At 34.9% G+C, this 15,569-nt stretch overlaps 1 protein-coding gene across 1 annotated transcript in view; it reads right to left on the reverse strand.

Moving 5' to 3' along the window:
• The window catches only part of LOC309809376 (titin), a 299,194-nt gene that overhangs the window by 142,144 nt on the left and 141,481 nt on the right, over window positions 1-15,569 (reverse strand). The window contains exons 121-148 of the mRNA XM_082630429.1: window positions 15,332-15,448; window positions 13,466-13,546; window positions 13,205-13,273; window positions 12,888-12,971; window positions 12,643-12,726; window positions 12,274-12,357; window positions 11,968-12,051; window positions 11,095-11,175; window positions 10,586-10,792; window positions 9,590-9,667; window positions 9,308-9,382; window positions 9,009-9,101; window positions 8,150-8,227; window positions 7,780-7,953; window positions 7,489-7,572; window positions 7,220-7,297; window positions 6,633-6,716; window positions 6,289-6,372; window positions 5,996-6,079; window positions 5,482-5,799; window positions 5,070-5,153; window positions 3,880-3,954; window positions 3,631-3,714; window positions 2,763-2,837; window positions 2,004-2,096; window positions 1,329-1,406; window positions 292-360; window positions 50-139 (exon numbers count right to left, since the gene is read on the reverse strand). Of these exons, the coding sequence (XP_082486555.1) occupies window positions 50-139; window positions 292-360; window positions 1,329-1,406; window positions 2,004-2,096; window positions 2,763-2,837; window positions 3,631-3,714; window positions 3,880-3,954; window positions 5,070-5,153; window positions 5,482-5,799; window positions 5,996-6,079; window positions 6,289-6,372; window positions 6,633-6,716; window positions 7,220-7,297; window positions 7,489-7,572; window positions 7,780-7,953; window positions 8,150-8,227; window positions 9,009-9,101; window positions 9,308-9,382; window positions 9,590-9,667; window positions 10,586-10,792; window positions 11,095-11,175; window positions 11,968-12,051; window positions 12,274-12,357; window positions 12,643-12,726; window positions 12,888-12,971; window positions 13,205-13,273; window positions 13,466-13,546; window positions 15,332-15,448 (2,769 nt within the window). The remainder of the gene's footprint in view (window positions 1-49; window positions 140-291; window positions 361-1,328; window positions 1,407-2,003; window positions 2,097-2,762; window positions 2,838-3,630; window positions 3,715-3,879; window positions 3,955-5,069; window positions 5,154-5,481; window positions 5,800-5,995; window positions 6,080-6,288; window positions 6,373-6,632; window positions 6,717-7,219; window positions 7,298-7,488; window positions 7,573-7,779; window positions 7,954-8,149; window positions 8,228-9,008; window positions 9,102-9,307; window positions 9,383-9,589; window positions 9,668-10,585; window positions 10,793-11,094; window positions 11,176-11,967; window positions 12,052-12,273; window positions 12,358-12,642; window positions 12,727-12,887; window positions 12,972-13,204; window positions 13,274-13,465; window positions 13,547-15,331; window positions 15,449-15,569) is intronic.

Raw genomic sequence — 15,569 nt, forward strand, 5'->3', positions numbered from 1 at the left:
AGGCTTTCATGCAGCAACACGTGAAAATTAAAGATCTTCCCAAAAGTACCTTTAGCTGGGGGAACAGCTTCTCTTTTAGGCACAGGGACTTTCTTTTCAGGGACTTTCTTTTCTGGGACTTTCTTTTGAACTTCAGGCACTTTAAAGATATAGTTTTAATATTTGAGACTGTCAAGAGCAAGATTCCATAGGCAGAAGACATCAAAAACGATCAAGACACGTAGACATAAAACATAAAAATCTTAATGAAAAAGATTATAAGAAAGTTCAGGTTAAAAAGAGAAGATGTACCTTTGGCAGGAGGGGCCTCTTTTTTCTGAACAGGAACAGGTACTTTTTCTTCAGGAACCTTCTTTGGCACTTTAAAGATATGAGGCGTTTCAGTTAGCTGACAATACTCAATGATAAACATGAAATAAAAACATCAGAAACAACATCAACATTACAATAATCGATGTCTAAGAAGTCACTCTATTGTAAAATTGGACACCAATTTTAGAGGCTATAAAGATATTTTTCCAAATCACTCATTTGTACTAGCCACACCTTAGAAGAAGGTATGTCCACAAAGAACCTGTGCTATCTTTTTTTTTTTTAATAGCAGAGATTACCAATATTGGACCTACTTCTACTATTTTTAATTTGATGAAGGCTTTTTTCAAGTGATTACCATCATAGAGTACTTAAGCCTTGATACAGGTGTCATGTTCTGCTGGGCACTATCGTGTCTGCTGAGGATGTCTATTGCAATAGGGACAGCATAACTTAATCAATTAGGAGTGCTACTGAAGCATTAACCTAATTAGGAACAATGAGAGATAGACGTTTTGTAATAACCTTGAATGCTCTGGCCAGATATTACAAAAGGGACACGAGGCTCTTTAAAATAATTATTATCTAAGCATTAGAACAGATAACCCCCCTCCATAAAATAACACAGTAGACATTATTATAATAATTACACGAGAAAATTTGACTTATGTAATGGAATAAAATCTAGGAATGGAATGTTGGGAAGGATCCATTGTAATGTATATAAGTATAGAGAGATGTACTATTACCATTAAAATTCTCAGCTAAATAAGAATATTCTGGAATAATTCACACACACATGCACACACACATACACACACATATACTCATTCATTAACGTTCCAAAAAAGGCTAAAACAATCGAATGAATTATATTTGACAGGTTCTTAATCAATTTCATAAGTTTCCTATTTAAATGACTCTAAGAAAGTAATGAATGAAGATACTTTTGTTTTTTAAAAAGAAAATGAATGGGAATTTAAAGATATTGTCTTTAATAAAAGGATTTGTTATACCTTTAGCTGGTGGTGCCTCCACTTTCTTAGGAACAGGAGTAGGTGCTTCAGGTACTGCTTTCTTAACCACTTCAGGCACTTAAAAGATATTTCATGGACATTTTGAAAAATGACATGCAATTAACAGGACAACAACCATATACCAAAAAAACCCCCAAACACAAAACATTGATTTATTTAAAAAATATATTAGCAACCTAAATGGTAATTGCTTATATGAAGTATTGACTCTAAAGGTGAGAAAGATATTACTTGGAAATCCTATAAGCAAACATAATATCAACTATAAAAAGATTGTCATAGTCTTTAGCAATGATAGCCTAACAATTATTCTAAAGAGCAAACACCATAGAAGTAGATTTTTCCCCACTTGAAGAAAAAAACTAAGGATTGAAAACTAGGAGAAAGTATTACAATAGCATCTGGCCAGAAAAACATTAAAGTGTCAATAGCATAAAATTCTCTCTCTCATTCTAACTGAATTGTACACGCAGTAGAAAAAGTTGGGTCAAGAAAAGGAACACAAAGTTTCAGGTGCCAGTTGTAATTAATCTTCAATTTATCATTGATATGATGTAAGAAAAGTATACTGGTGAATATCAGGTTTAGATGAATTCTGAGAAATATTTGGAACACCAGACATTTTAAATGTCCAACTCATAAAAGAAGCTGTACCTGTAGGTGGCGCCACCTCCTCAATCTCCTCTATGCGAGGTGGTTCCTCTGGGATCTCTTCTTCTGGAATAGGCTCTTCAGGCTCCTCAAACACTTTAAAAAGATGATTATTTTGTAAATTATTTTTATAATTCATTTGAATATTAGACTAAAATGATACATCTGAAAACTGAGGTTGTCTTATCAGCATAGTTAACTCAGCCTTCTAAATGCATGTGAAAACTCACTCATCCTTGAAAAAAGTCTTACTGCGTCTTCAAAATATGTTAGGCCCTTCACAGAATTTTAGAACTGGAAAGAACTTCAGAAAGAATTTAGTTTAAATTATTATTATTTTTAATGGAGGTGGATTTTTTTGAAGTCAAACATTCACTTAGGGGTAGAAGTCAGATTTCCTGCACCAGTTACTTAGGCTTAACTGGAACTCCTCCTGGAGAAGCTAATCCCACAACTGCCCACCAAGTCACCTGATGAAAAATTTCCCATGGCAAATACGGTTTCCCTTCAAAGATTCTCATTAAAGTAAAACAAACAAACAAATAAAACAAACAAGGAAACAAACAGCCTAAGCATGTAAGAAGAGAGATTCGATCAGTTTTAGTTTGCCTATCCAGTTTCTACTATGTAAAGAATAATTGCTTTTACAGTGTGAATACATTTATTTTCTGGAGTGAAATGTGCATTTACCTCCTGAAAATATTAGACAAAAATAAGACAATGATGCTTTTGAAAACGCTATTTTCTTAGAAAGTCATCTACCTTCAACTGGTGGAACTTCCTCTTCTTTAGGGACAATGATTCGTCTTTCTTCCACTTTCTTAGGCACCTCAGGAACTTAAAAGATATTGATTGTTTTAGGCGCTTAAAATGCAAGAACCAAGAGGAGTACATAAAGACCAAGTTCCCCATTTTTCAACACAAGACAGTTAACAGAATGCACATGCACCAGATGAAACATTGACATTTCATAGCATCAGTTAATGAGACAAAAATAAGAGGTTTGTGGTTTCAGATAAAGGGTCCATTAAAGAGACATTCTATCTTTTACTGCTGGAGCCTCTACTTTTTTTTTTAATTAATTAATTTATTTTTGGCTGTGGCAAGTGGGGGCCACTCTTCATCGCGGTGCACGGGCCTTTCACTGTCGCGGCCTCTCTTGTTGCGGAGCACAGGCTCCAGATGCACAGGCTCAGTAGTTGTGGCTCACGGGCCCAGTTGCTCCGTGGCATGTGGGATCTTCCCAGACCAGGGCTTGAACCCGTGTCCCCTGCATCGGCAGGCAGATTCTCAACCACTGCACCACCAGGGAAGCCCCTGGACCCTCTACTTTTTTAGGGAGAGCAATGGATACTTCAGGGACTGGTTTCTTAGGTACTTCAGGCTCTTTAAAGATATACAAGTTTAGTATTTTTATTTTGTAGGAACAACATACATAGACAAATCAACATAAAATACACAAACACAAAGTGGAAGAACTGACACAGCACAAACACGGGTGCAGCAGAGTCCCAACTAATGACTATACACAGACCACACAATGCAAACGTCTATATGGAACATCCCTAAGTGAAGAGCATCACAGTTCAACATCGGGGCAGCAAACACACCCCTGTTGGGAGTGATGTACCTTTGGCAGGAGGAGCCACTGCTTTCTTAAGACCAGGAGGAGGCACCTTCTTTTCTGGTTCAGGCTTCTTAGGCACCACGGGCACTTTCAAGATATTATTTTATTTTGTAAGTTCATTTCACAAACACAGAGACAATGGATACCATGATAATGTAAGTTATGTTAACAAATACTGGGAAATGGGACATTTTGGCTTTTATAGGTGAAGAAAGAAACAGCAGTGTCTAATTCGCTTGGAAATAGCAGTACCTGTGGCAGGAGGAGCCTCCTCTTTCTTGGGAGTGATCACTTTCTTCTCTGGCATTTTCTTCTTAACCTCAGGCACTTTAAAGACATCATTCCATGATAAGAATTTATTGTAAGGGACAAAAAAGAGAGAACACAGGAAGTCCACAGAGAAAGACCAACATGCAACAGTTGCTCAGGGTAGGGACCTAATGCAAGTCAGGAGCCCAAGTGTGACGATATAATTAGGTTTTGTGGAGGAAGGGATCAGCAACCTATTTGAATACCAGAGGACAGATGCTGTCATTTCATCCACTTAAATTTCACTAGAAATTAATTAAATCATTATCTAAAAAATATTTCTGAATTCCTGAAATCCAATAAAGGATCGGCTTTACTGTTTCACTGCTTATAAGACTATTTAACCTAGTGGAGAGGTCATGCTTATTTTAAGTAGTGATGTCATAAGCTTTTGCAGAAAGTATTATTGAGCTTTAAGGCATAAATATATTATGTCCTGTACTATGAACTGATTGAGTATGATAAATCTGGATACTATTCATTCAGTGATAGAGTACTTTTATATACCTTACTTTATTTTATCCTCACAATAATATCTGAGCCCACTAGAACTGACATTAGTATCCCCATTTTATAGGAGAGGAACTTTAGGCTCAGATCAGTTAAAGGACTTGCTCAGGCTAACACAGCAAGATACAAATTCAAGGCTAAAATCAAAACCTGCTGGGCTACCATTTGTATGTATGTATCAGAAGACATAAGCTATTATGCAATGCTTTCATAAATATATTACTCCTTCTTTTACCTTTTCATCCTGATGTTATAAAGGCACTTAATATACATGGTTGAAGGATGACATTTAGGAAGATTTGTTCATCATATTTTTCAGGTATTTTTTGTGTAGATAATTTAGCCTTGTAAAATATCTATATGAAAATTATTATGTTTAATAAAATTATAGGGAATTGGGTAGAAGTTTTGGGGCAGTTTTGGGACAATACTTCCTTCCATCTTTGCTCTTGAATACTGCTTTGCAGCCAATAAAAAGTGGGTATCAGTGTTCCTGAACTTTTTTAGAAATTAATGTGACTAATCTAGTTTATAAACATAAATTTTCCTAAATCCCAGTTCAGCTATAATTTTTCTGGTGAACGTATGGATGAAGAATGTGTATTCACTTTGGGGAGGTGTACCTTTGGGTGGTGGAGGTTCCACTTTTTTAGGAGCTGGAACAGGGACTTTCTTCTCTGGTACAGGTTTCTTTGGCACTTCAGGCACTTAAAAACATTCATTTTAAGACATTAAAAATCACATGTACAGCACTGTATATGTAACAAAAAGACACATAAGAATAAGGCCACAAACAACTAAATAACATTTCATATCATGAAATTTGAAAAGACATTCAGACGATTTACAATAAATAGACACACAAGACAGACAAAAAACAATAAGAGCACACATGTCTGGAATGTTTTCTAAGATTTAGATGGTAGAAGACATAGAGAGTAAAGCAACATAGATAAAATTAGAGATGAACAAAAAGATGGAAAGGCAGAATTCAACACAAAAGAGGCCTGATGACTTCAAGAAGAACTGCTATACCTCGTGCAGGTACTGGCACCTTAGGTTTAATTTCTGGAAGAACTTCTTCAGGTACAAATTCTTCCTCCCCAGGAGGAATTTCCTCTTCTTCAGGAGCAACTTTCTCTTCCTCTGATAGAATTTCCTCTTCCTCTGGTGGAACTTCCTCTTCCTCAGGTGGAAATTCCTCTTCCTCAGGTGGAATTTCCTCTTCTGCTGGTGGAACTTCCTCTTCCTCAAGTAGAACTTCCTCTTCAAGAACAATTTCTTCTTCAAATACAACTTTCTCTTCCCGAAGTAGAGCTACAGGAACTGGAACTGGCTCACGTTTCTTTGGCACTTTAAAGATATTTGTTCAATTGGACAAGCATCACTTTTATGTACAATATTCAAAACAGTGGGACAACATGAAAAGCAAATATTCTGTGATCATAAAGCATCAACTGTCACCAACATAAGTAATTATAATTAGTGAGGCTGTATAATGCCAGTTAGTTTTCCTTTTTTGCCTTGGTTTTGTTCGTGATTAATGTACCTTTGGGTGATGGAGCTTCCACTTTTTTCAGAACAGGTGTTGGCTCCTTTTCTTCTGTGATGACCTTCTTGGGCACCACTGGCACTTTAAAGATATTATTTGTCTTTAAGAATGTGTTCTTTTACATGTCTTAGAGCAATAGACATAAAAAGGAATCATGAAATATCTGACTTTTATATTTCTAACAAGATAGACAATTGTTTAAAACATGTAATGTTGTAAGGGAATTTGTATGTGAATATATGTAAATGTAAGGTTTTTTCCCATGGACTTTAAATGATGAAGTGACGTACCTTTTGCAGATGGAGCCTCTACTTTCTTAGGAGCAGGAACCAGCACCTTCTTCTCAGGCACAGGTTTCTTGGGCACTTCTGGCACTTTAAAGAAATGATTTAGAGAAACATTTTATACAACCTAAAATTTTGAGTCTAAGCGTAGTTTCAAAAAGATTAAGGTCATAAGAGTATGACCAAGTTACTTCAAGAAGCATTTTACCTTTAAAATAAAATCTTTTCTTTTCCATAAAGGAATACTAAAGCGTTGCATCCCCAAAGAGCATGTAATTGAACCATTTAATTTTTTACTCATATGCAAAGTTGAAATTTAAAAAATTTTATGACATTGCAAGTTCATGTACCTTTGGCAGGTGGAGCTTCCACCTTTTTAGGAACCGGTACTGGCACTTTCTCCTCTGGTACAGGTTTCTTGGGTACTTCAGGAACTTTAAAGATATCAAATAGGGTTAGTGTCAAATTTTTCACCCATAGAGAAGAATCTAGCAATTTTAGGCCTTATTGAAGCATCAAAGATATTCTAACAATTTCACTTTAAGAATGAAAATAATAATTATAACAGCCACAAAACAAAGGCCTGAAAATGCACAAAAATTAAGATTAAAAAACACTGAAAAAACATAGACTGATAAAGACAACACACAATGTCTGGTAAATGATGATTTTGTCCATTTTGGTATTACAGTTAGAATTTACTTTACTCTAAGAACTTTCCACTAAAGAGGAGGAACCAAGCATGAAGCACCAGCATGCTTTGATGGTAAAATTCAGAGATGAATACACAATAAACTGCTCCAGTAACCAGCTTGTCTTGGCATTAATATTGTTAATATCATCATGGGGAAAGAACTGATAAGGCTCACCAAGTTATACTATCAATACATGGGTAACTTATTACATTATTCCACTGATGAATTACAAAGAGATGTACCTTTAGCTGGTGGAGCCTTCTCTTTCTTAGGAATGGGCACAGGAACTTTCTCCTCTGGCTTCTTAGGAATCTCAGGCACTTTAAAGACATTGTTTATTGATAAGTTCTTACTACCAGTAACAACACATCCACACAAAGGATAGTTAACAAACAACAGGACAGTTTCAAAGAATAGACAGTAACACACACAAGGTTCTGAACTCAAGATAATTAGCTATTTATATGCAGATGAAGTCTTTTATATGCTCATGATAAGAGTGGTGGTGTACCTTTTGCTGGTGGGGCTTCCTTCTTTTTGGGAACAGGAACGGGTTTCTTCTCTTCTGGAACAGGTTTCTTGGGTACCTCAGGCACTTTAAAAATATTATGAAGAATTTTGGAAATGTTGCAGAAAAGATATAAAATGTGAAAAGCAACTACAGAAACCATATTTCAGCATCTAAAAGTGTCTTTTTCTAAAATAAGCAGAACTGGTCATCAGTGCTAATAAACCCCAGAATCTGACCAAATTGGATACAAAAGATGCTGCTGCTTATCCCTTGGCAGGAGATACAATCTACCTTTGACGGGTACCACTGGTACCACTTCTTCAGTTATGAGCTCCTCTTCTTCTTCAGTTATGAGTTCTTCTTTTTCATGAATGTACTCTTCTTCTTCAAAATATTCCTCTACTTGGGTTACAGCTTCCTCTTCAAAGGCAATCTCTTCTGGTTGTCTTTTAGGTACTTCAGGCACTTTAAAGATATTATATTTACATTGGATATTTTCCAATTATTCAATAAGATTAAGACACGTTAGGAACATAGCCATTTGTAATAGAAGAAGGAATAGGCTTTATCTTTCCCACAGAAGAACTTTACACATAGAACTGAACATGAATTTCATACCAAAAGAGACAAACAACACATTAAAAAGAGTGAATATAGGTACCTCTAACAGGTGCTGCTACTTCTGTTTTAGGAACAGGTACTCTTTCTTCTGTGACAACCCTCTTGGGCTTCATGGGCTCTTAAAACATTAAGTATAAGGAAATTTTATTGTCAGAAACAGGGTACCCAGCGAATGCTTGCTTTATTGTATTTTAAGGAAATACAGTAATGCTGCAAGTGCCTCTCATATAAGAGATATGTGATTGTTCATTTATAAGAAACTTCAGATTCTCCATGGAAAGGATTCTGAACCTTACTGGAATAAAAACATACAAAAGTACTCAGGGAGGTCTGAGGTAGCAGAGACCAAGTGTGAAGTGATGTTTAGTGTTCGGGTATCTCTGCTTGTATGAAACATCCTTTACTGAAAAGCTAAATTTACTTCTGGATAAGTATACTTTCTGAAATTGCAGTGAAGTTACTTAATACTTAGTAAAAAGCAGGGAAAAATGGTTAGACATTGAGTTAACTCTTTTTTTCAAACTTCAAAATGACTTTAGGATCAATAAACAGGTATTAAACTGTGGTGAATATTGTTATATCATCACATCAATTTAGATAAGTCAGGAATGTGCCAAATGGTCACTGATTTTAAATCCAAACATTCTATTTTATATGTATTGTAGCCATGTGTTAGGACACAGCCACTGTATAAGAAGCTATGGATATATTTTGAAATAACTTTTCCTTTTAAGATAACATTATCTTTTTATCCTGTATTTACAGATTTTTACATCCAACATCCACCTAATGATTAATATAAAAGACACAAAACAGTGAAGAAAAAAAAAGCAAAACACAGCTGCTTTAGTTTTAAAAGAGACGTTATAAAAGACCACAATCGAGGAAGGAAATTATACCTTTATCAGCTGGTTCAGTCACCTGCTCTTTTTCACGTTTGGTAATTGAAATGTGTATTTTTTCCTCAACAACTTTCTTTGCTTCTTCAGGCACTTTAAAGATATTAATTATTAAAGACCATTAAAACCAACCACACGAACATCATGTAAATAAAAATACATGAAACGCCAAGAAATGTAAGAATCAGCACCAAACAATATATTCAGTAAAGACAAAGAACATCAGACAAGGTAGTAAGACACGTTTATAGAACATAAGTAAAAAAGATGTTTTTGGTAGTTATTACGCTGCCATGTACCTTTGGGTGGTGGAGGTTTGAGTTTCTTAGGAATGGGAACTGGTACTTTTTCTTCAGGAACCACTTTCTTCGGCACTTTAAAACATCAATATTAACAGATTTAAAAACCTGAACCAAATTTCTTAAGAGTAGTAAGAAGAAAAAAATAAGAAATATGATGTACAACATAATGACCCCAAACACACACACGATTGGTACACTGCCACTTCAACATGGATTTATAGTTGGACAGACGTGTAGGCACCACAGGTCTCATGATTGATAATATTTTTCTCACTCTACCTTTAGCTGGTGGGATCTTTGGTTTTGTGGGAACCGGTTCTTCCTGGACAGGCTTTACTGGGATGGGCTTCTCAGGTTCTTTAAAAATATATACAGGGTATTTAATGTTAGACATTTTTGTTAGAATATAAAAAAATGATATTTCTTCAATGGATACAAAGAACTAAAATAACATATCTTATCTACAGCATAGACATAGCCTCTAGAGGTGAGTGAGAATCAGAGATCCAAGTAGAATAAGGTATAAAAGACCTAAAAAAGTTTTTATTGCTATTTGGTCCTTGCTATTTACTTCAGTTAGGTAATTGTGACTCCCTTTTACATATTATATTATCATTTCACTTCAGGTAGACAAAATCATGGTTAAACTCCTCCCCATATAATATTGTTTTTTAATTCTATTTGTAAAACTACATAGAACATTCTCAAAGTTAGGCGGTGAAACATCAAAAATAGAATAAGTGAAATAATATTGCTTCATTTTGAAATTCCAATAGAAACTTATTCCTACAGATTTGATCTTCACAAAGATAAAACACAATGGCTTGTGTTGGCTTTCTCTTGTTTACTTTTGAAGCAGTCTTTGTGAAGTTTTGATGATGGGAACCCCGAGGGTAGGGTGTTTTCTCAATAGCCTATTATGTTTGATAATAACAAGCTTCAGGATGAGATATGTTGAGAAATTTTGGGTCATGTATTAGAATGATCAAGGGCGCTTGAAGATAGACTCTTGACCTTTTGGAGAAAGAAACGTAATGACATTTTCTTATAAGCAAAAAGGAGAGGAAATAGATTATGCCCAGAACCAAACACTAACAGTAACTTTACGATTTATAGAGATTTTTTTTCCTAGAAGTTATCCAAGAAAAATAAATTCTGAATTTGCCAAACAAAACAAAGTTCTTTCCAAATTTCTTTGGGCATTCAAAATTTTATCCTGTTCTATGGATTTTGCTCACATTTAATGTGGTTCCAGGTTTGCAGTTCTGCTCATACCTGTGACATATTCTTCATGTTCTTTATACTCTTCATAATGTTCGAACTCATGTTCCTCATACTCTTCATATTGATCATATTCTTCTGTTGGTTCATACTCCTCAAATTCTTTATAATCATATTCTTCATATTCCTCTTCCCATTGTGTTGAAACAGTTTCTTCTTCCTGGGTGTAAGCCCGTTCTTTCTCTGCTGTTACAGTTACTTCTGGAATAATATTGACAACAGGTGCATTTTACTTGAAGCCCATTTAGGGACCATAGTGACAATGTGCTGTGATCTCATTCCTTTGTGATGGTCTCATGCACTGGTTATGGGAGACCCTGACTGTCCTTTGTTGGCCAAGGTATTACAGAGTGTACATTTGCTATTTATAATTTCAAATGTTAGATTCCCTGCCTTTAGGCAACAATAAGCCAATAAAGAATGAGAGTCAAATTAGAAACTAACAGGCAAAGAGCTGTGTAGGTTCATGCTTCATTTTATTATTTAGTCAAAGCACAATATACCTTTAGCTGCTGGAGGTTCTCTTTTTGGAACTTCAATGGATACCTTTTGTTCTTTAACAGCTCCTTTCCTGAGTTCAGTCACTTTAAAAAGAGTAATTATTAAAAGTGAATTGCAAGATTCAGAATAACGTGTTAAGAGAACTTGTGTATGCACAATCCAAGGACAAAGAGGACAAAGATGACCATAACCATGCTCATTGTTTAAAGTTTTCATTTAAGTGGTAAGAAAAATCAATAGACTTGGAAATAAACATGTTCTAATATATATATATATATATATATATATATATATATATATATATATATACTTTTTTCTAAGCTACTTAATACTTAAAAGACATTGAATAACTTTAAGAAATCAAGTAATATTTATAAAAGAAAAAAAGACAACTAGACAGTATAAACAATGACTATCAAACAAGCATTAGACAGAAGGTTGCATCACATGAATAGTTTCTTCACTTTAATTCTAAGGTGTTTTCATAAGCTCTACTGGCACAATGTAGAAAATTGAGGGTTTAAAAAATTTTAATTTCATCAAAGGTTGCCACACAAAACAAGCATTTCTGCAAAGGAGTTTAGTTATAGACAAAGACACATTAGAAGATAAATACGTTTTAAGGGAAAGTATCTACATGTTTGTATGGAGTTTCACTTTTGTTTTTGTTTTTTTTTGAGAAGAAGAGACAATATTTTCTGGTATCAGAAATATTTAGTTTTGAGATGATATGGAATAGCATATGCATATTACTTACTTTGTATACATATTTAAATTATTTTCTCTAAGGATCCCAATTCCACTAGATTAGTTATACCTATAAGCTTATTTTGATACCTGAAAGCTTATTTTGATTTTTGGAAAAGTTGGTATACCTTTTACTGGTGGCTCCTCCTCTTTTCTAGGCTTGAGTTTTGGAACTTTTTCTTCTGGAACAGCTCTCTTGGGTTCCTCAGGCACTTTAAAGACAGATTTCACTTTAAAGAACTGTTTTCCTCATTCAAACAACAAAAAGGTAGTTGTATAGCAGTAACTCAAACATAAAAGACTTGATATTTTCACAATTTCAAACATAAAACAACTATAACAATGACAACAAAAAACCAACACCCATAACTAGTGTAGTTGGTAAAGAGAATAGGGTAGGTACATTATTCTGTGTATTGAAAGGCCCCATGTACCTCTTGGTCTTGGAGGCTTCACTTTTTTAGTTACAGCAACGTGAACTTTTTCTTCCTGGGCAATTTGCATGTGCCTCTCAGTCACTTGAAAGATAATTTTAGTATTATGGAGTTATATTACTTAAAGTGGAATTTTAAAAAATGTATTAGCCAGAAAGTATTGTGATTTTAGAGTATAACAATTTTACAAGGTACACACAAATGAACTTCACAACAAGTAACAGTCCACCATAGACAAGGCAATAATATATCCTTACGGCCAACATACACCAATAACCTCCATACAGAAGGGGTGACCCAAGGACAGCAGTGAGAGGATGAGAAAGACAAGACATATTTCTAGTTGTTGTGCTGGGGGGTTTTGTTTACCTTTGGTGGGAGGAGGTTCTTCTATCTTAGCCACTTTGGGGGGAGCCCTTTTTTCAGGAACTGGTTTCTTTGGCTCTTCTGGCACTTAAAAGACATTGCACAACACGGTCAGACATACAAATGTGAAAAACACTAAACATAGCCACACTTATTTTCTTGTTGATGTCATAAAAATTTGAAGAATGTATCAATTTAAGATTTAAAAAGACAGGCATTATTCAAGAATAAAGGAAAGCCCAATATACCTTTGGCTGGTGGCACCTTTTCCTTTTTGGGAACTGCAGCAGGAATTTTCTTTTCTGGCACAATTTTCTTAGTTACTTCAGGAACTTTAGAAATATTAGGTTTAAGAATATTAGTTTGCATTACAGGAGAAGTGTAATGTTGGGGCAAAGAACTCACTTTATGAAAAGATCACACATTTACACAAACATTAATGTCTATAGTCAGTAAAAATGTTTACACATATATGCTGACAAAACTGAGGCAGTTATTCAAACTAAAGGCATTAGTATAGCTATTAAGACAAATCGTATCCCATTTCTTCGAGAGAGAATTGTACCTTTAGCTGGTGGAGGCTCCTCTGTTTTAGCAAGAGTTTTCGGTTTTGGTACAATTTTCTTCTCAGGCACTTGAAAAGATTATAAAATACATTTGTGGAAATGTCCAGATTTCTTTTTAATAAAAATTTAAGGAATATTTTTATTACACATGATATTTATCAACATTTTCAATACAGACAAAAAATTAACTACAAGAGGACATTAAGAATGGGACAAGCCAAACACATATGGGGCTAGAATTAATCTAAGAGTTGGTCTACCTTCGGCTGGTTCAGCGTCCACTTTCTCAGAAATAAAGTGCAGCTCTTCTTCTACAACATATTCCTCAGGCTCTTCCATCACTTTAAAGATATCAATTTCAAAGAAGATAGGTTGTAGTGTTTTTCATGTTTAATTTTAGCTGTACTTTATTATGTCAAAAAGTAAGTAAAATAGTAAAAGTTTAACACTTTCCAACTCCCTGATTGTTCTCATTTAAAATACCCAAAGAAGAAGATTTTAATCAAAGCATATGCCTTAATAAAGAGCATAGAAAATAAGTTTCAGTAATTTAATTTTAAGTATAACATAAAGATAACAGTGCTTGTATTCACAGGAAGAACAGGACAAGTGCAAGACGTAAAAACAATCCTAGCGGCTAAGTTAACAAGAACACAGGAATTTGAAGACAAGTTTCAAAAATATACTTGAGGAATCATAAGTAGCTCCATAAGAAAGAAAAAACCTGTATTACATACGAAAAACCTACTGAGGACTTGGAAACAAGACTTTTCCCCCAGGTTTTGCGAGAGTAGCTATGGTGGACAAGGAAAGAGCCTTCCTATGATTTTTGAGTCTATGTGTATAAGATTAATTATAGAATACAAAGATCTAGTTACAAACACTAGGAGTAAACTTAACAGGCTACCCATCTTTTCCCTAAATCTTTGGGCTTAATGGAAACATAAGAATATCATAAAATGTCTTCCCTTTTAATCAGAGTCTATAGTACTAAAAGAAATTTATAATGTATAAAAAACTGAAATTATATTCATGCAATGAGAACTTTCCTTGTGTACATGTTATGGTTTCCCAAACATTTCTAGAAGGGATAGGACCCTCTTTGAATCCATCAGATTCCTGACTTATGCGCATCTTGGCCTTTCCCAGGAAGCACAACAGAACTGGTGGGCTTCCTCTAGGGAGTCAAGTCTTGCTCTGTTCTAAGCCATTCCATTAAGACTGCACATCTGGATTTCACATGGACTTTTCTTCCAAGTGGAGAAGAGGTAGGGCCCCTTTTATTAGCCAGAGATACACTCAAGGGCATCTGCCTGTACAATTCTATTCATCTTTTCATTGGGAAGACAGTTAATTTACTGAGAAACTTATGGATTAATCTTTAAAGCAGAGCTACATTAAAACTTTCTTATTAAAGTTCTTTCAGATATATAGCTTCAGCCAGAATGCTGAACTTCAGCAGTAAACCTAGGGGTGTCTTAATTCATTTAAAGGGTATCCCAACATTGAAATAAAGCTCGTTGTTCAATCCTAAGCTATAGAGAACTAGCTTTATAGGTATGTGAACATCTGAATAACAAATTGATCTAATGAAAGATATTGCACGACTGTTTTCTCCATACATGGAATATTGGAAAGCCCTATGTGTTGAGTGCTTCACTCTCAAACCTGGCCTTGACTTCTGGAATGTAATAATGTATATAATTTCTTATTCATTTAAAATCTGTGAGTCAGGACACATTAGTGAGTTGTGCTATCAACACTGCTATTTGTTACCCATGTTTTAGACATTAGACTACCAAGGTGAAGATTATAGCAGTCCACCATACTGAAACCAAGTCCCATCTACTGAAAGGATAAATGTGTATGGAGATACTTGCACCATTAGTTACCTATAAATATGAAGACTTGTTCCCTACAGAGCCAAGTTAGAGGGAATGGACAAGGAATACTTTGGATGTTTAATTAATGCTCCTGAGTCTTGTGTTTTGATCAAAAGATACATCAAATAAGACAAGTAGACGTTCCCTGAATTTGTGTCACTTTCATTAATCTGATAAATAATCTGTGAAGGAAAACAGCTTATCAAGATGCCAGCTCACCACTAGCTTATCTGCATTATTTACCTTCATATTCTGTAACCTCCACTTCCTCCTCCTCCTCCTCTCTTTCCTCTTCTCTATAAACTGAAACATATATTCTTTCCTCTTCTTCTGAATAACTCCATTCCTCCTCTGTGGATACTTTAAAAGATAAGATTTACTTTAAATTCAGCCTGAACAGCCCACTGAAGTACTGATTATAACCATGAGTTCCCTATAGATGGGTAATGTTCTTCTTCTGCTTAGGGGGTGGTTTCACAGT

Source organism: Mesoplodon mirus (assembly GCF_964341445.2).
Source record: "Mesoplodon mirus genome assembly, chromosome: 8".
In the NCBI taxonomy this organism is placed as follows: domain Eukaryota; kingdom Metazoa; phylum Chordata; class Mammalia; order Artiodactyla; family Ziphiidae; genus Mesoplodon; species Mesoplodon mirus.